The sequence below is a fragment of the Pomacea canaliculata genome, linkage group LG5 (assembly GCF_003073045.1).
Source record: "Pomacea canaliculata isolate SZHN2017 linkage group LG5, ASM307304v1, whole genome shotgun sequence".
Classification (NCBI taxonomy): domain Eukaryota; kingdom Metazoa; phylum Mollusca; class Gastropoda; order Architaenioglossa; family Ampullariidae; genus Pomacea; species Pomacea canaliculata.
In genome coordinates this window covers 186,042-205,557 of record NC_037594.1, presented here as the reverse complement: position 1 = coordinate 205,557, position 19,516 = coordinate 186,042, and the positions used below count along the sequence as shown (strand labels likewise).

The 19,516-nt window shown below is 39.8% G+C and overlaps 1 protein-coding gene across 1 annotated transcript; it reads left to right on the top strand.

The window, feature by feature from the left end:
- The first annotated feature begins 1,267 nt into the window (after positions 1-1,267).
- On the top strand, positions 1,268-18,970 carry LOC112564782 (rho GTPase-activating protein 19-like). The gene is made up of 13 exons (XM_025239854.1): positions 1,268-1,373; positions 2,387-2,596; positions 3,500-3,586; positions 3,908-4,129; positions 4,457-4,662; positions 8,778-8,864; positions 10,353-10,448; positions 11,604-11,765; positions 12,051-12,125; positions 12,568-12,651; positions 13,531-13,644; positions 15,002-15,331; positions 15,576-18,970. Exons 1-13 carry the CDS (start codon positions 1,310-1,312, stop codon positions 15,639-15,641), a joined length of 1,803 nt encoding a protein of 600 aa, XP_025095639.1. The 5' UTR covers positions 1,268-1,309; the 3' UTR covers positions 15,642-18,970.
- The last annotated feature ends 546 nt before the right edge of the window (positions 18,971-19,516 follow it).

Below are 19,516 nucleotides of genomic sequence, written 5' to 3'. Positions count from 1 at the left end.
TATGCCTGTCCCATCCCGTCCCATCCCACGGGATGTTTCCCATGGGATTCCCATGGTATTAACAATCCTATGGACAACACTGAAAACCACTTTTCGGCTTTTGTTCCATAATTCCTGCTACTTCACATACAATAGATGATTCAGAGGAAAGATTTAAATCCTTGATGAATGAAATAACAGTAAATTTATTTTGCAATATCAAATATCGACTACCCTGGGAAATACAAATGTGTGCTGTCCCATCCCATCCCATGGGACGTTTCCCATGGGATTCCCATGGGATTCCCATTCCTATGGACAACACTGGCAAACAACTCTATATTCATGTTCAAGTAGTGATGTGGATCCTGGTGCACTTGTTCCAATGCTTACAGTCTATGTTACCTTACTGTATGAAATGTAAATTTTGACAATCAAATTGCAAGTATATTATATGCTGGAAAAATTATTTACGATTACAATCGGCCCGTAGAGATAGTCGGCACAGTTCGGACGCACCATGTAATGTTTGTTGAGAGCATTCACTGCTTTCTCGTACTCTTCTTCATTTCCTCCTATCAGGCAAAGTTTTGAACATGTCTCTTACTTAAGTCACTTTAAAAAAAAAAAAAAAAGAAACTGCGAAAATTGGCTGTGACAGACCTCCATATGAGGCTGCATATGGTACCTGTTCACTCCCACCTGCCAGCTCCATTCATATGTTTTCATGGATCAATCCATCGCTCAACGTTCTCTGCTTCGATGGCCCCGTCATCGTGAAATTAAAATTATAGCTTCCAGCGTCATCTCTGTCATTAATTTTAAAATTCTTTGATTTTACACATCTCCTTTTGGAAATGGGATATATGGGAGTGGACAGGATATGAAATTCGGTGACTTTCTCGGGTATCAATGAAAGTTCCACAGAAATCTGATCAAGAAAACACGTGGACCTTCCCCCATGCACGTCCATCATGTTTCCCTAACCGTGTTATTTTTATGAAGTATATGTACTACTTCAAATTCTTAATTGCTGTTGTTTGAAGACCTTAATCATACTTAAATCGTGAACATGGTGAACATCATCGATCGAGCGCCGACATTTAAAAAATCCGCGCATGTTAGAAAGCATGACAAATACACCCAGCCGAAAGGTAAAAACAATCCGCGCATATGTTAGAATACGCAAATACCAAGATTGTCAACAATCATTTGCTAAATAACCAAGAGTTAGTTTGACCAATCGTCAGTACGCTTTCTTAGTTGTTGTCCAATCAGGACACTGGTACAAGAATCAAACGTCTAAAGGCGGCTTATTTCAGACGGTAAGATGGCCGACGAGGACCTTGTTATGATGCTATGTGCAAAGAGCAGAAGACATTCAACAAGAACAGGCATGTATCAGTACACTTTTTCCCCGAGGTATAATAGTTATTTTAGATTGTAGTGTGTTTACTATTTGTCTTCGCATCAATAAATCCTGGTGGTTAAAACATAGCGTCAGTTAATGAGTTGAGCTTTTTTCCTACGCTCCAGTGTCTTTTTAATTACTATCATTAATCATTGTTGGCTGAATGACTCGCTGAACAGATAATTATTCTTGAGTACAAATGAATAATCCAATGTTAAAGTACTTGAACAACTGTATAAGATACAACCCCAGTGAACAGAGGGAAGTGGCGCTCATCAGATTGAACGGAAGGGATTGGGACGTGGAGTTGTGTGCCATTAATAACATGAATGAACCTAGTAATAGTCACATTTTAGGGGTTTTTGGTGGGGTTTTTCTTTTTTTTTTTTTTGGGAGGCGGGGGGCGTAAAAATCGGACGAAATTAAGCATTGTAAGTAAGGCTTATGGCGTCGTATTTATTTGTAAGCAGGACACACAAACACATCCCCCCCCCCCCACATATGTATAAATGTACAGAATTTAGGTAGTATGTGAAGTTTAGGTACTACTACTACTGTTGACATGTCGGGAGAGCACGATGTATATGATCAATATACATTTTGTCTCTAACTTATACTAACCATTCTAACAAGTACTGTTAATGCTGATACCATCTTAATCTATAATCATAATTAGATTAACAAATAACTGATGACATTAATTGCACAAGACTGTTTTTAACTGTAATTATTTCCACTATAACATCTTTTAACAGTAGACTATAACTATATTCACAATGACCTCTTTTAGCTGATCTCGATCACTTTGGCAGTCTTGCAGACTTAATTGCTATTTAGCTATTAATACATATTTGCTTAACAACAAATAGCAATAGACATTTGTGCTTACAATTATATTTAGAAGAGTAGTTAATTAGGTGAAGCATGCAACATACATCAGTCCATATATCATGCTAATCAAGGTATGTTAACTTTGCCTCCAAATGTTCTCAACAGCTTCCATGAGTACTCTACATGTGAAGGAATCAGAAAGACTGCACAATGTGGGAGTTTTGCAAGGTCTGGTACCAGGAAAGGTATCTGAACTCTGCCTTATGCACTTATCCCGATTACTGGACCTGGATGGTGATAAGTTTCAAGCACTTGCCATGAAAAACAAGGCACCATCTCGAAAACCCTTTCTAGGCTCACCTTTCAGGAAAAAGTGTAAGACTAGAATACTTTAATGTGTGTTCTTTCATGTCTATGTGAGGACAGATAACTATAGAAAGGCTGTTAGATAGTTCTAGATAGTAAAACTCAAAGTATTTTATTTCAAGGAACAACTTAAATGACCTTTGGTTACAGCTTTGCTAATATTGCTGTGTCAATAAGAACAACTTCTTTAAACATGCACTTTTTCCACATTAGTCATTAAATGCTTGGTCTAGGGTCTAGCAGACTATTCTTCATGGTCCTAATCATCCGCAGTGGAGCATAGGTCTGCAACTAAACAAACTGTTCTTAGCTCAGCAAAATTGTCCAGGTGTAGTTAAATAACTTAAAAGCTGTGGTTTGTTTAAAAGTTATGAGTTAACCTGTTGTGCCAATTTAAAATAATTCTATAAAAAGGTTCAACTACCTCCTAGATTAAAGTTTTTATATATAGATAGCTGTTTTGTCTTAAATAGACTTGTTTTCCTCCCTGTGACCTTCACCTGACTAAAGAAGGAGACCACATTCTCTGATACATGTATAACTAGAGACTACAGGAAAAAGACAGAATATATCAGCCTCCTTGTCACAGATAACACCCAAATCACACATATAACCATGAATAGTGCATTTAACACCTTTTTCACCCTATGCTATAATTGCAAAATTTATTGTAGATGACTCAAGCCTGTTACCATCACAAAATGTATATACATCACTAAAAGTTAGGTCATAAATGAAAGCATTAGTGTCACAAAGATACTTCACCATTCTCAATATGCCTGCAATCAACTATTAATGTCACAAAGATACTCTACCAATCATCAACATGCCTGCAATCTATTTTGTTCATGAAAGCATCACTATGGCAAAGAGTACAAGGATGATATGAACTGTGAATGCACTGTTTGACAGACAGACCAGTGAGCCATGTTGATGGAGTCCCCACAGAGAGTGTGTCCCATATCTACAGGCTCATAACGTTTCTGAGCAAACCACAAAGTAAGCATATCTCAGATGTACAGTATTGTGAATCTGCCACAGTAACAATCAATTCTAGATCTCTAAGCTGATTACATTTCTGAGCTAACAGTATGTGCTCCTTAACAGCTTACCGCATATTGTACATTGATGACATTTCTGGGAAAACCACAAAGTATTTTTTATACCTTTGCCTCTCAGATCTAAACCTTTTTGTAAAACGTTGAGAAAATGACAAAATAAATATTGGACTATGTCAAATTATAAATTAGGAAAATAGCTGTATCAACTGATTATGTTACATTTAATCGGACTATTTACATGCTGTTCTGTTGCCTTCAGTCATAAAAGAAGAAGGCCTCTTCCGCAAGACCGGTAACATCTCCCGCCAGCGATTCCTGAAGGAATGGTTGTTATCCCGATGTGAGGATCTCAGCATGGGCTGTTGTAGCCCTAATCACTTCACTGCGCATGACTGTGCAAATGTGCTCAAGACGTTATTAGCTGAGCTGCCTAACCCTCTCCTAACAGAAAGACACTTTGAGGCCTACCGTCAGGCAAATGGTGAGATCTAGAATTTTACTCAAAAAGGAGCTTGAGTTCTCAAGATTGTGAAGATTTTAGGTGCAACTGATATGACAGAGATTCCCAGTCTTTACAAAGCCATTCTGAACTATGAACCAGCGATCTGAATAACTGAACAATTAATCAATAAATGTCTGCTTTAAAAAATGAACTGCTGATATGAATATCTGACTGATGAACAATGAAAGAGAAAAAACTGGGAGAATCTCCTTTTACATGATAAAGCCCATCCAGATGTCTTGCATGTCGTTGTTGATTTCATCAAATGATACTGCAAAAAGTAATAGGTTTGGTTCCTCAAAACAGAATTCAAAGCTCGGGGCTTACCAGATGCCAGCCGGCGCCAGCTCAAAGTAGTTCAGCTGTTGATGCTTCTGCTGCCACGGGAAAATGTTGTCTTGGTGGAGCTGCTGATGTCACTTCTTTATCAGGTCTGCCAAGAGCCCAGCAACAAGATGACAGCTACTGCTTTAGCAACCATGTTTGCCCCTCATCTCCTGTGCTCTCGAAAGGTCAGACAAGATGCTCAAGCACTATTTTCTTTTAGCTAATTAAGCAGTTAAGTTTAAATATTAGATGTTTTCAAAAGGTATAATGTTCAGTCTCCATATTGTTATTCCAAATTGAACAGTTAACTTAAATGTGACTTACAGATAAGTATACAGTGGGTAGGTGCATTGGTACAGCAATATGCCAAATGGTTAGTGTACTAGTTGGTTGTGTACAAACATCTACTATCATGCAGTATAAATGCAAATGCCAAATAACTTTTTAATGTAGTGTTTCAACTTTGTTTAGACCAGTGATGCCCAACCTTTTTCGGCCTGCAGGCCATATCCATTTCGGACAGCCGTGTCGCGGGCCACTTCACCGCAAAAATACAAAAAGGAAAAAAAAAATAGAGCAGATACCATTTTTATTAGAAACAAGTTGTACTTACCATTAATTATGTAGTAATTAGTGGAATATTTGAAGTTGTTTTCCCGAAACCAACTTCTGAATCTCCGGCCTCATCATAGAGACACCAAGTCGGAGCACTGAAATGTTCGTCCATCGAAAAAAAAGATTGAGAGACGCCCCTACGTGGGGATAAATAGTTCTTCTTCCTTTTTTTCGTTTTTTTAGGTCTTCTTTTATTACTAACATGCCGATTTCCTGCACTGTGGGCAGAAGTTTCGCGGGCCGGATGGCACCGCGTCGCGGGCCGAATATGGCCCGCGGGCCGTAGGTTGTGCATCCCTGGTTTAGACTATTGCTAAGAACTAAATACTTGTATGTGTGTATATTTATCCCCTGTGGGACCCCGGGGTATGCTTGCCTAGCAAGCATTGTAAGAATAGGGTCCCTGCCATCCAGCCAGGCATGTCGTAAGAGGCGACTAAGGTGGACACCTCACCTAGAGGTAAATTAGGTTGTGGTAGGGCTAACAACCCCACCATGTAAAAAAAATTATGTTACAGAAACTAAAACCAGAGAACTCGTCATAGATGGCGGAGGTAATGAAGCACACCAGGTGACTGGACTAATGACGGACGACAGCCAAACCCGAAAGGGAGCTGGCGCCCCGACAGTGGATTTACTGAAGCCGAGGCAAAAGTTGAGGGTGGGGTGCTGGAACGTCCAGACCTTGTACCAGACTGGCAGGATGCTCCAACTAGTCAAGGAGTTTGACAACTACAACTTGGACATCCTGGGAGTCAGTGAGGTCAGATGGACCGGCACGGGAAAGAGGAGACTAGCGTCAGGACATACCATCTTGTTCTCAGGAAGATCAGACGCTCAGCACTCTGAAGGAGTAGCTCTACTCCTCAACAAGAAAACGGAAAAGGCACTGCTGGAATGGAAGCCTTATAGACCTAGGCTTTTGAGAGCAAGATTCCATTCAAAGTACACCAAGCTGACAGTGCTAGCCTGCTATGCACCAACAAATGACTCTGAGGCAGAAGACAAGGATGCTTTTTACGATCAGCTCCAAGCAGCCTCAGAGAGCGTTCCAGCCCATGACATGTTGCTCATCATCGGCGATCTCAATGCCAAGGTGGGAAGTGACAACACCTACAGGGAGCATGTCATGGGCAAACATGGAATCGGAACCATCAATGACAACGGAGAGAGACTGGCAGACTTTTGTGAAGAAAACAACCTACTGATTGGTGGCACACTCTTCCCACACAAAGACATCCACAAGGCAACATGGACATCACCAGATGGGAGCACAAAGAACCAGATAGACCATGTCATCATCAACCGATGTCAGCAGAGAGTGGACTCTGGCAAACTGAAAAATCCAGTCATCGAAAGGGCCTTTGCTATGGAAGTAAAGAACAGGTTCCAAGCACTAGGAGACCAACAAGAGATGACCTTAGACGACTTCAATCGAGTCTTACAGGAATCAGGAGAGAAAATACTGGGCTTCCAACGGAAAAAGAAAGAACAGTGGATCAGAGAAGAGACATGGAAGAAGATAGAAGAGAGAAAGTCAGCCAAACAAAGAATCAACAGCACCAGATCAGAACGCCTGAAAGAACAACTCAGACAAAGATATGCAAAACTAAACAAAGAGGTAAAGAGGATGGCAAGAACCGACAAAAGAGACCATATAGAGAAACTGGCAGATGAAGCAGAAAATGCAGCAAGTAAAAATGACCTGAAGACACTGTACAAGATAAACAAACAGCTAAACAACGGGTTTAAGAACAGTGATGTGCCAGTGAAAGACGTGAACGGTAATGTCATCGAGGGAGAGGCAGAAAAACTACAGCGCTGGAAGGAACATTTTGAGTCGGTTCTGAACAGACCAGATCCCCCTCAGCTTGCAGACATCCAGCCAGCAGCTATAGACCTTGACATCTGCACAGACCCACCAAGCCTGGAAGAAGTGACAGCAGCAGTCAAGACAATGAAGAGCGGCAAAGCACCAGGGGCAGATGGAATAACAGCAGAGATGTTGAAAGCAGATATAAATGTGACAGCTCCCAAGCTGACTGAAATCTTCAAGCAAGTTTGGGAATCAGGGCAGCTCCCTGTTGCTTGGAAGACAGGGCTCATCTTCAAGTTACCCAAGAAAGGAGATCTTGGAGACTGCAATAATTGGAGGGGCATAACACTTCTTTCCCTCACCAGCAAGGTCTTCAGCAAGATTGTTTTGTCAAGACTGACGGCAACTCTTGAGAAAGACCTCCGACCACAGCAAGCAGGATTTCGTCCTGGGCGATCCTGCTCCGAACACATCTTCATTCTGCGACAGATTCTGGAGCAGAGCAACGAATGGAACACACCGCTGTACATCAATTTCATCGACCTGGAGAAGGCTTTTGACAGCATCCACCGCGAGTCCTTATGGAAGATCCTGAGGCATTACGGAGTCCCTGCAAAACTTGTTCAGGTCATTGCAATGCTGTACAGCGATTTCAAATCCCAGGTTGTCTGTGACACGGAGCTCACAGACCCCTTTAACGTCAGTACCGGGGTGAAGCAGGGCTGCATTCTGTCGCCGTTCCTCTTCATCCTGGCCATGGACTGGATCATGAAGACTTCCACCGACAGTGAGAGGAGAGGGATCAGATGGACCATGACTATGACAGCAACAACAACGCTGGAAGACTTGGACTTTGCTGATGACATTGCCCTGCTGTCACACCGCCATCAAGACATGCATGAAAAAACAAAGGCCTTCTCAGAAACAGCTGGAAACCTTGGCTTGAAGGTCAGCACAAAGAAATCGAAAAGTATGAGAGTGAACGCCAGAGTCCAAGACGGCATCAAACTAAATGGAGAAGAGATTGAGGAAGTTGACAGTTTCACCTATCTTGGGTCCAAAATGTCAAACACCGGGATGCGGAGGTGGAGATTCGAGCCCGACTGGCGAAAGCCAGCCAGGCCTTCGCCTCACTCAGGAGCACATGGAAGGCAAAAAACATCAGCCAGAAGATCAAACTGAGAATCTTCAAGTCAAATGTGATCAGCACCCTCCTTTACGGATCAGAATCCTGGAAGATGACCAAAACCATCAGTAACAAGCTTGACGTCTTCCAAAACAGATGCCTCAGGCGCATACTTAACATCTTTTGGCCAAATACCATCAGCAACGAAGAACTCCACCGAAGAACTGAAACCGAGTCCATCACCACGCAGGTTCAACGAAGGCGTTGGCGATGGATTGGACATGTGCTCCGCCAGCAGACAGCAGACCTTTCCAGAGTCGCCCTACGATGGACTCCAGACGGCCGAAGAAAACGAGGCCGCCCAAAGGAAACTTGGAGAAGAACAGTGGAAAGGGAGATGAAAGGAAAGGTCTGGACATGGGGTCACCTAGAGCGGGTTTCAGCCGATCGACATCGGTGGCGGACTCTGGTTGAGGCCTTATGTGCAACCTGATGCACGAAGAGGAATAGATAGATAGATAGTGTATATTTATATATACTCAGTTATACCAACTAATATTCCTCATCCTAAAAAGTTTTCGCTTATCTGGATTTGGAGTAAAGACTTATTCCCAGTAGTTTGTTTCTTATTGTTGGGTTTGTTTTTCTTTGTGTTTTTTTTTTTTTTTTGTCTTGCTTTAAAAAAAAAACTGTAAAAATAATATTCACACATCAGTACACCTTCTATCTGGTCTTTGTTTTAGCTGGATCCTGAAGAGTTTCAAAAGGAAGCAGCTATCGCTACAGAGGCAGTCACTTTCATGATAGAGCATGCCCCAGATCTCTTCAAGGTGTGTACCTATATTAAAAATATTAAAATGTAAATAGAATTATTTGAACTGTTCATGGTTGGGGGAGAAACATCATTAAGAAGTTGACACACATTCTTAGATAGTTAATTCAAAGTTTGAAGAACTAGCAGAAGGAATTCATCCACATTCAGAACTGCATACGCTGTCCGAACACATTCTGTCACATATCCCTAGATGGAACACGTTCTCTCACATATCTTTGGATAAAACTGTAGCAGATTACCAAGACTTCCCCAAACGAAGTTTGACGGTCTAAACTGTAAGGTTCTGCCTTTGAAATGGCCTCTTAAGGAAAAAGGCAGACTAGAAGAGAGTCGTCTTTAATTATTCTAGGACTTCTTAGGTTGGGTTACACACAAGTGAATACTCTTTTTATTCACAGATGGTCACATGGATTTGAGATGAGATAAAGGTGCAGTCGTGTCTGGACCAATAGAGTAGATGTTGATTTTTGCTTGGTCCAGAGACTACCACTACAGTTGCACCATTCATTTCAGCTGTCGTGTTAGAAGATAGAGTTTAAAGTTGTGCTTTTAAACAATTTAAGACATTAGATAGAAACAAGGCTACACCTGACAGGCTGAGTTGCTTTGCTCTCCAGCGATTTTACTGCATTCTTGTGCAAAGTCTTTGCTTACCTGTCCTGATTATTTCTCTGAACTGCTTTTCCCTTACGTCACAGCTAGACAACTCTGCTCCTCATCTGATGATCATCTTACTCTTCCTGTCACCAAAACAACAACAAATGGCCACAGAATTTTTGGTTATTGTGCAGAAAAACAATGGAACTCTCTCCCTTCCCATATCGGCCACCTACCCACCTATACCCACTAATCCTTTAAACGTGCACTGAAAATACACTTCTTCCGTAAACATTACTCCTAACAACTTTTCCCATGATGCTAGTCCTTTGTCACACCTTCTTTTTGCAATATCATCTTTCTCTCTTGTACTGTTTTTGTTTGGATTCTTGCAACACCTTTCAAATGTGTTCACTTGGCTTTCTTTGCAAAGTGTTATGAAATAAGAAATAATAAAAAAAAAAGACTGCATGGCCATAGCTTAAAGCACCTTTGTATCTTTCTGTAAGTGATATTTGTTTTAGTTATTTGGATCTATGCTTTAAAAATCATAAACTGCAGTATCTATACAGTATAGGCAAGTAAAGCTTTGAGGGATGGGGTGATCAAGTGTTTCCAGTTCAGTTTTTCTGCAGAAATTCAGGACTTAAAAAGCTGTTTGAGATTGACTTTATACTATTAATATATGAGAGACAGCTGACTAACTTTTTCTGTTGCATCACATATGTAATAGCATCAATCTTGGGCATGTTAGATAAAGAAGCCATAGTGATAAGTGAAATGTGCTGACAAACATGTAACATGTAGAAGTAATACTGAGAGGGTCAAACCTGTGGTCTGGGAGCACATACATAGTTACAGCAGTGTCTGTGCCTTTTGCTTTCAGGTACCACCAGAGCTGGACCGTGACATTCACAGTTACCTAGATACTCTAAAAATTGAGTCAGATGATGGTCAGTTGACACCATTGAGTACTCCCAAGGTGACTACAAAAATTGGTTTAAGATGAAATCCCTGGGCATTTTCTTAACACTCATGCATACTATTACCTGTGTGCTTAAAGAATCTGTCAACTGAGCATTGTGCTGCATTGAAACGATTTTCATCAAGAGAGATGATGACATTGATTTGAATTTTGTCGTTTCTATACATGGACACAGCCTCTGAATTATACTCCATTACAATTCACACTAGTTAACAGTCTGTCATTTAAGTCAGGCAGCAACTAAACTGTCCCATCTCTCCTACCTTACAACAAAAAGAACAGTTCTTACTGTGAGTTGAAAGTTTCAACTGTATCAAAGTATAGGTGGTTGTCCGACAGCTATCCCCCTCAGTGGTTGGCTTGGCTGCCACCAGGGTGGCGGTCCACTCTTTTGGACGAACACGTACGACTATCAAAATACATATCCAGCTACAACATAGCCCTGATCCTCGGTATGTTTGTGTGGTCACTGTCAACTTGCGCTGGAGTCACTTTGCTCAACACCTGCTTGATGGTCACACTTGGCTTTTTGTCAGCATACAGTGGAGTCCCCTTTGCTCAACATCTGTTTGCTCGGCCCACATTGCTTTTTTGCGAACCCGCCAGCTGGTCCGTTTCTCGGTCAGCTTACAGGTGTGTACTGCTTCCTGCTCTCAGCACACGGCATCAAGAGGCCTCTTAACAAACGCTGTGGGAGCCAGAAAAATCAGTCATCCTTAAATATCCGCTCCAACCAAGCTTGACACGGGGTGAGCATGGCATAGCCTGCATGGGGGGTCCAAAAAACTGGAAGTCCCACATTTTCCATGTAAGAGAGGGGTATATACACGGGCAACTCTACCCTCTATACCCTGACCATGACAATCACCTTTTTTTTTTTTGTGGGGGTAGGGGCTCTGCTTTTTTTTTTAATCCATTCCAGAATCAGAGGAGTTGAGCTAGAATTCAGGAGGTTTTATTCCAAGCTTAAACATGTTCAAGTCTGGTCAAGAATATGTTAATCTGGTTCCTAACAGTTTCATTCAGAAAAAGCTACAATTGTACTTTAAAGTATTGTCACTGTCATTGCATTAAATTACAAACAAAATATTAATTTTACTACAAGACTAATCTGCCAACACCATGTTTATTTAATCTTCATTTTCTCCGCAGGGCAAAGCAGAGAGCCCAGTGCACACTGTAGTGGCTTATGCCTGCCAAGTTAAAAGTGAGGATTCAAACGCCAACTCAGACACTCAAGTGGCCCTTGCTGAACTATATGCACACATGCAGTCCATGCCCGAGTGTTCACAAAAGAAGAAACTGCTTAGAAAAGTAAGAGTATACATAGCTAATGTCCCAATACATTGAGCATCACGCTCAAGTCGAAAAAAATGAACACATGAATTCATAATCTAAATTGTTCTTTTATCATTACTTTTTAAAAGTAATAAATGTAAGGCATGATTTATGTGTGATGATATGTGTGATGTAACTCGGGGCTCTGTCATATTGTTAGCACCCAAAAGATATTGTTTAGTATTCTTTTAAATGATTTTTTTCTGAAATAGAAATAATATATTCATATATTTGCAAAAGAAAATTTCACTATGTTTTCAGTTTAACCACAATGTTCTGACACCACAAAGTAAGGGCAAACACACTCGCAGCAAGACTTTAGGCTCATCTCTCAAGGTCAGTCCTAGCCACTGCTCGCTCACTGCTTTATGATTAGCATGCTTGTCATGTGTTATAGCCTTAATAAACCTGTCTTGACAGGCATCTGACCACTGAGGCCCTAAACTGTTAATATGGTACAACCTTAATCCTCATTCTATACACACTCTTTCATTAATTATTGCTGTAACTGTTCAGAGTAACCAAATGCTTAGGCCACTACAATTTAGCAAGCAGATGACCTTGGCCTATTTTTCACGTCCATATTTTTGTGTACTTTTATTTTGACTTTTAGGTTTTACCCTTACAGCATGATCACAGTCTTTTTCGTTGCTAGGTAATCTTTTTTCACAATCATATAACTTTCACCTGTCACAGCTAGTGGCTTTGAGCATTATTGGGATATTGCTGAATTGCATGAGGCTGCAGTGTAATGTGACTCATTATGTGTCTGTTTCAGAAGCTGAAAAATTTGTCAGGATTTAGTCGACACAAACATTTGTTGTCAATCAGTTCAGATGAGGGAACACCTTGGGGACTTATAGTGAGTATCTCAAGTGTGTCTAACAGCCAGAATTTAGAAAATGCTATCTTTTAACATCACAAAGTATGTATATGTGGGCACTTTCATTCACATTTTTATGCCCATGCCTATTAAAAACAAGAAAAGGGCTGTGCATATTGCCCTGTAATGATTTTTATCATTTGAGGTGGTGGTAATGCTTTGAATTAAGCATGTTGATATAATGCAGTTAAAGATTTATTATATCAGTTTTATTTTATTGCCTTTATCCAGGCAAGGATGCACACAATAATCTAGTGTCAAGGGCAGTCAAAATGCATCAGAAGTACTAAAACCTATCTAATTGCCAGCTAGGACACTGACAAACAGATGAGAGATACAAAGCTGATATGTAACATTTCCATGAACTGTGCTGCTAATACGTAATGTACATTGTCCTGTGAACTGTGCAACTGCAATCTAGACCTCCTGCTGTCCCCTTCCACCACAGATGCATTTGTTAAATCTTTAGTCAAGAAACTGTTAATGAATCAGCTAAAGCCACATACAAGCTAGAAACAGGCTTAATCTCAAACAAAAACAAGTAGCAGATTGTCTCAACAGATAGTGAGAGCACAGGGTAACTGTATGGTTCTGATTTTTGTAGGAATAAAACTGAAGCAAGTGAACAGTCCTCACTTCCATGTGCCTTAGCTTTATTGCCAGGTGTGCACTGCAGATGTTATTTTGATGAACTTGCTTGCATGTAGAAATTTCTGGTTAACCCTAACCCAGAAATTTCTGGTTACAACCTTTGCCCTGAAGAGGTTAGGTATATTATGGTGACCAGCCACAGCCATTGACTACCATCTAGGGAGTAAAATAACTGTCTCTTATTCAAACCTTTTAATTTTGTTTAAGCCTATAGGTATAGAGGAGCAGGTGACAGATGGCGCTACCATCATTACATGTAAAAACACTCTGGCAGCAAGAAGCAGCAGCAGCATGAGAAGTCTCATCACTGAAGATGATGTGGTACAGTTCATCTTTTCCTTGACAGTCTTGACAGTGCAAAGGCACAAACTACAGACAAATTAGTGTACAGCATTAATGGATTCCATTACTGTTTAGCATAAATGAGTATTAAAAAAAACATTAATAGTTATTGTAACTGCTCATCACAAATTAACATGCAAGTAGAATAGCTTCTGGTTGTGTCCAACAACACCTCTTACGAGGTGAGCCACCACCAGATTGTCCATGGTGTAAAGGAAGTTTTAGTGTGATACATGTCATGATTGTTTTTCCTGAGCTCCATAGTATCTGCCAGCAGTTTTTTGCAAAAAATGGTTTTTTTCTTTGTTCAGGTTCATCCAATTGGCAGCATTCTTTACATTTTTAAGGAGGATAGGACTTTACCATCAGATTTAAGAAATTTTATGTCCTGATAACTATTTTCTTTTGGGTTTTTGGTTTGTTGGTGGCTTTTTTGGGCTTCATCACTCCTTTTTACACTTTACCTACTCTTTTACATATTGTTTACTTCTTGTGTTGTCTTTTTAAAGAATGTTATGGTCATATCACTCAAGAGGTTTTGTCCCTAAACTTTTAAAGTTAAGATTATATTTTGTTGCTGTGATATAATCCTAGTTGCTGGCACAGCGTTAAACACAAATTCCATCAGGCTGCCAAATCTGTGTGCTTGCAAGCAGAAGTAACAGATTGAGTCTTTCCTTGGTTGTTTCAGCCAGGCAACTTATGAAGGCTACTATATGTGAAGGAATTGTGATGATGTGTGGGTGTGAATGATGATTGTGTGTGGGTCTGTCAGGTGTGTTGATGTGTTGTATGATTCTAATCTGTGCTTCCAAACAAAACTGTTACTAATTGCCCTCTGAATAAATTGTATAAGTTGTATCTTATCTATAAAAAAAAAATGTAATGACGCATCTTTGCTTTTATACCAGTGATGTGATGGATTATACCTAGTACATAGATTAGTACACACACCTAATACATAGCAGATAGCTTCTTAGATGCAGATGGAGCATTGTGTTAGTAAGATGTATGTATTGTTGACAAGTTTTTCTATCATCTTAATTTGGATTCACTCATTGTGTGTTGGTGAGGACTTTTCATAAAGTCAGGCCTGGCAGAATTTGTAAAAGCTTTATGAAAGCTCAAGGTTGGTAACCTTGACTAAGCGCACTGCTAAGTGTTTGCTTCTGTGTTTCATCTTCATTTCACTACATTTTTCTTCATTCCATGTTTTGTTATTTCATACAATATACCACTTCTTTCACGCCATGTAATGTTCTTTGATAATATTTTGATGGTAATATTCTGCCATTTTTATACCATATAACATTATTTGACATTATTTTGATGACAGGCTACATCCTCAAGTGTAGCTGGAGATGCACCCACTCCTCGGGGCAGACGACAAAAGCGCCAGCAACAGATTCCAACAAGTGGAGACTGTACTCCTCCCAAGCAAGACTGTAAGGAGACTGAACACCAAGAAAGCACACCTTCATGTAGTATTGGATCGAGAGGCAAGGCCAATTCTAAATGTAAGCTGAGGGAGTCACCTTTGCCTTGTTCTGAAAATGAAATCAGCTACCTGCAGGTTGATTTGCATCAGGAGAAACTGCCACTTTATGTACGTCAGCTGGCTGTCTCTCCTGTCAAATTACGCAACCGAATCTGCCGGTCACCAAAGGTATGTTTTCCTGCTGAATCTTTTGTGTGACCTGTCAAAAAAGGGTGTTCTGATGGAGAAAGGGGAGCAAACAGTTCACATAGTAATTCTTGCTGAATCTTTTCTGTGACCTGTTAAAATATTTCTTATTGCAGGGTGCTCTGATGAAGAAAGGGGACTGGGTGAGAAGTTTTCATTTCATAGTCTCAAAATTTTGCCTTGAAGAACTTAGTCTACCTGTCAGTGTGCAGTCTGTATGTTGCAGGACCCTTGTTCTCGACGTGCACAGAGCCTGGTATTGTCTCCCACAACACTGGAAACCTCACTGTGATGATGGATCACTGAACACCACTTGTGACATTTCGCTAGAAATTCCCCATTCAAGACATGTCTTGCTCTATGCCCTGAGTGACACTTCTCATGATAAATCAGTGGAGACTTCCTTTTCTGAGTGTGCCTCGGTGGACACCGTTAATGACACACCACTGGAAAAGTCAGCAGATCTTTTCCTGTCAACATAAGTTTCACGGGAAACATTAGCAGATCTCTTCCTGTCAGCATAAGTGTCGCAGGAAGCCTGTTCTGCTACATGGCACCATGCAATCTGCTATGGATACCATTAACAACACATCATTGGAGATATCACCAGATAGCTTCTTGTCAAGCTGGTTTCACAAGGAACCTGTATTGACACATGACTATATGCTATAAACTGCATACAATCTGCTGTAGATAACTTACTGAGAATATGATCAAGGATATTTTTTGAAAGGTATTGGGAATTATGAATATCTTCTGGCTAACGGCTTAAAGGGTTGAAAATGCATACTGAAAATGCAAAATAATTTCATATTAGCATAATTGGCAGCTCTATACTTCCACTTGATACCTGACTACTTGACCAGAGGACTGTGGGATAAACAGAGACCCATGCTCTGAGACAGTTGCTAAGAGACTGCAGATTAAGACATGGAGAACTTTACACGACAGTGCATTTGGGCAGAAATAATTTTGTGAACTAAGAAGCAAGGAAATAAGATTAGAGTCGTAAATAGGGATGCCGGTGTTTCCATTCGTAACAATGCCTATGTTTTTGTGTATAGTAGTGCCAGTGTTTCCATACACAACACTGCTTGTATTTCAGAGGATATTTATGTCTGCAAAGAAGAAACGAGTCATGCAACTTACCTCAACAATCTTTCTTTCTAATAAGTTTTTCATTTTTATGAAAGGCATGTCTTGTGGTTGTGCATCATTGCAAGAGATTCCAACCCACTTTTTCTTCTTTTTTTTTTTTTTTTTTTGTTGTTGTTGAACTAATGAGGTCCTGTTTTGGCAAGGTATTGTATTTTCTTTAGTGATTAAACATACAGGGGATAGTATCCTTCTTTGTTCAATATAACTCAGACATGTAACTGCAGGATTCAGACTTAGGTGCACCTTTTAATATTAAATAATAGCTCAGTTCTTCTCACATAACAATTTGAGTTTAGTGTCACATGACAAAGGTTCACAATGTTGAAACTTTTACTGATATGATTGTACAGTGTTGCAGACCATCATTGTTATGTAAAATATTGATATACTTAATACAGCTGTCTTTATCAATGACTCTTTTGCCACTGGCAGTGGGTTTCATCTAGGATGCTAGAAATCTCAATCCTTTCCTTGCATTGTCAAATGCTTTCCAGTCAACAGTGGAAATTGCATGTCTGTGCAGCACACTTCCCATTTATTTTGAGAAAACCAGTCTTTTGCATATGCATTTATCTCTAAGACCAAATTTGCTTTGAATTTCAAAAGAAAAATGGCAGAATCTATAAATAAAGGCAGTTTTTGTTTTATTTTTTTTTTCACTGGGTGTACTGTGGTGAAAGTCTTTGGTCTGCACATAGTTGCCCTTTGCACAAGATATAAGAATCTTATTTTCTGAGTGTACTTATGTAAAAGTCTTTGTGTGTTGGTGTATTTGTACAAAGTATGAGATTCTTATTTTCTGAATGCACTTAAAATAAAAGTCTTTGAACTGTGTATAGATTTATTTAATGCGAGGTATACGATTCTTATTTTTTCATTGCACTTGTAAAAGTCTTTGATATGTGTATAGATATATTTTGCACACAGTATAAATTTTTTTAAATTTTATTTGTTTGCCTCAGTCATTAATATACCTTTTGTACTAAGCATGGGTGAATTTTGTGCAGGGTATAAAATCACTATGTATTTTTGTGCTAGATATGACTGTTTTATTGGGTATGTATTTTGTACAAAGTGTGTCATGATTGGAAGGAGTGCCGTTTGCTTTGGGTTTAAGTGATTGATTGGGCATTAGCCCTCCAAGTTCTTTCTATAGACAATAAAGATATCCATCTTTTCTGTAAACGTTGCTACCCACAATTGGGCTTCCGTCCTCATGCCTCTTATTGTTCTAAGGCTTTTTCACCGAAATAAAATACTCTCCTATCACAATAAAAACAGGACATGAAAGCCTCTGCTGTATCAGCAGTGATATTTCCTGGTATACTGTTTTTAGTGACTAACTGTGAATCCTGTATATGTGGTGAAAAAGGCTTTAAATTCCCAACCCTGTTATTTTAAAATGTAATCCCATCAGCATATGGAAATAATTCCTGATTTGCATAAAATACTCAAAATAGTGTGCTAACCTATAAATAGAATTGGAAAATTAGTAACTATTCTTTTTCAGACATCAAAACCTATTAAAAATCCATAGTTGAAATACTAAAGGTTGAAAAAGGGTGCTTTTTTAACTGACAAAGTTTGCTGACTGATCAAAGATAAAAATCATACTTGTGCTCATTTTGTGGAGAGGGATTGGGGAATAAGAGAGTGTGTGCGTGTATGATACCTGCTGACTTAAAAAAAAAGCGAGAATGATATCTAGACTGTGTATTTAGGGACTTTAAAATAATCACTTTTTTCACATTTTCCTCTGCTTGCTATTATTTTTGTCGTGTGAAATGGACAGCTACAGGGTTTTTTTCTGGTGCACCAGTCTATACCAGCAAGCACATTTGATGTGAGACTTGTGTCAGCACTGTGTTGTAACAGTGTATGTTGTGCTCTGGAGTACACAAATTAGCAAAACTAATGTTAGTTTCATTTAAGTTAGTTTTTAGTTTATTCCTTGTTACTCCTCAAGGAGCATAGGGCCGCAACACCATACACCTTACCAGCGGACCTGGTTTTGGGCAGCAGCCCTTGTGGTTCATGGGTCCATGTGGTTCCGACATCCTTCACCTCGCTCTCTACTGTTCTTCTCCAAGTCTGCATTGGTCTCCCAACTCTCGTCTTCACCTGATGACTCCAGTCAAGTGCCTGTCTGGCAATGGTGTCGGCTGGTTTGTGCAGAGTGTGTCCATTTGTGATTTGTGATGTCTTGGCTAGTGGCATTCTGGTTGGTTCTTTTCCATAGGCTGCTGTTGGAGATCTTTTCAGGCCATTTTATTCCCGGAATATGGTGTAGGCATCAGTTGGTAACGGTCTGGAGCTTGTTGATGGTGTTTGTCACTCCAGGTTTCATTTAAGTATTTATGTGAATTAAACTGTGAAACAGAAACTGATATACTCCATTTCACAATCATTTGTAAACTCTGGTTGATATATTGCTAATAGTATAATAAATATAAACACATTTAATACTTTTTGTTTGAAAAAATAATAAGTGAAGTGGAGAAGACTAATGAGACGTATGAACTTGTCCTTTGTACTGTTTCGTCAGATATAACTAGAAGTCCTGTATGTATCTGAATGTATGGGTCCCTTCGATCACAGCTTGTAACAGTGATCAAGAAGTTATAGAAAAGGTAAATTCAATACATTAAAGACCTCCTCATTGACAGGTGAGTACTCCAGTCCAAGCACTATCTTTTCAAGTGACTGCATATAAAACTGTTCTCAAGTCTGCTTGTCAGTACATAACTTGTCAATTAATATGCACTGTACAGTACTTAAACTCCATGATGTGAACCCCAAGCATTGAGCTTGGAATTCGTGGTCAATCCCAAGTGAAAGTACAGCTTACACTGCATCTGGGATCAAGGGAGGTACCACCAAGTGATGCTGGGGGCTAACTGTTTTTAAAATAAATTCTGAGGTAAGATTTGTGAAAGCTGCACTGGTTGACAGTTTCATAAGAGGTGGTTATCCTACCAGCCTTACAGCAAGGCCTTGTGGATAAATATC

What these genes read in the sequence shown, in the direction of transcription:
- LOC112564782 (XM_025239854.1), top strand. Translation starts at nt 1,310, where the DNA reads ATGGCCGACGAGGACCTTGTTATGATGCTATGTGCAAAGAGCAGAAGA. An exon ending in AAGACATTCAACAAGAACAG is followed by an intron (nt 1,374 to 2,386) that starts GCATGTATCAGT and finishes TGTTCTCAACAG; the next exon opens with CTTCCATGAGTACTCTACAT. An exon ending in GTTTCTGAGCAAACCACAAA is followed by an intron (nt 3,587 to 3,907) that starts GTAAGCATATCT and finishes TGTTGCCTTCAG; the next exon opens with TCATAAAAGAAGAAGGCCTC.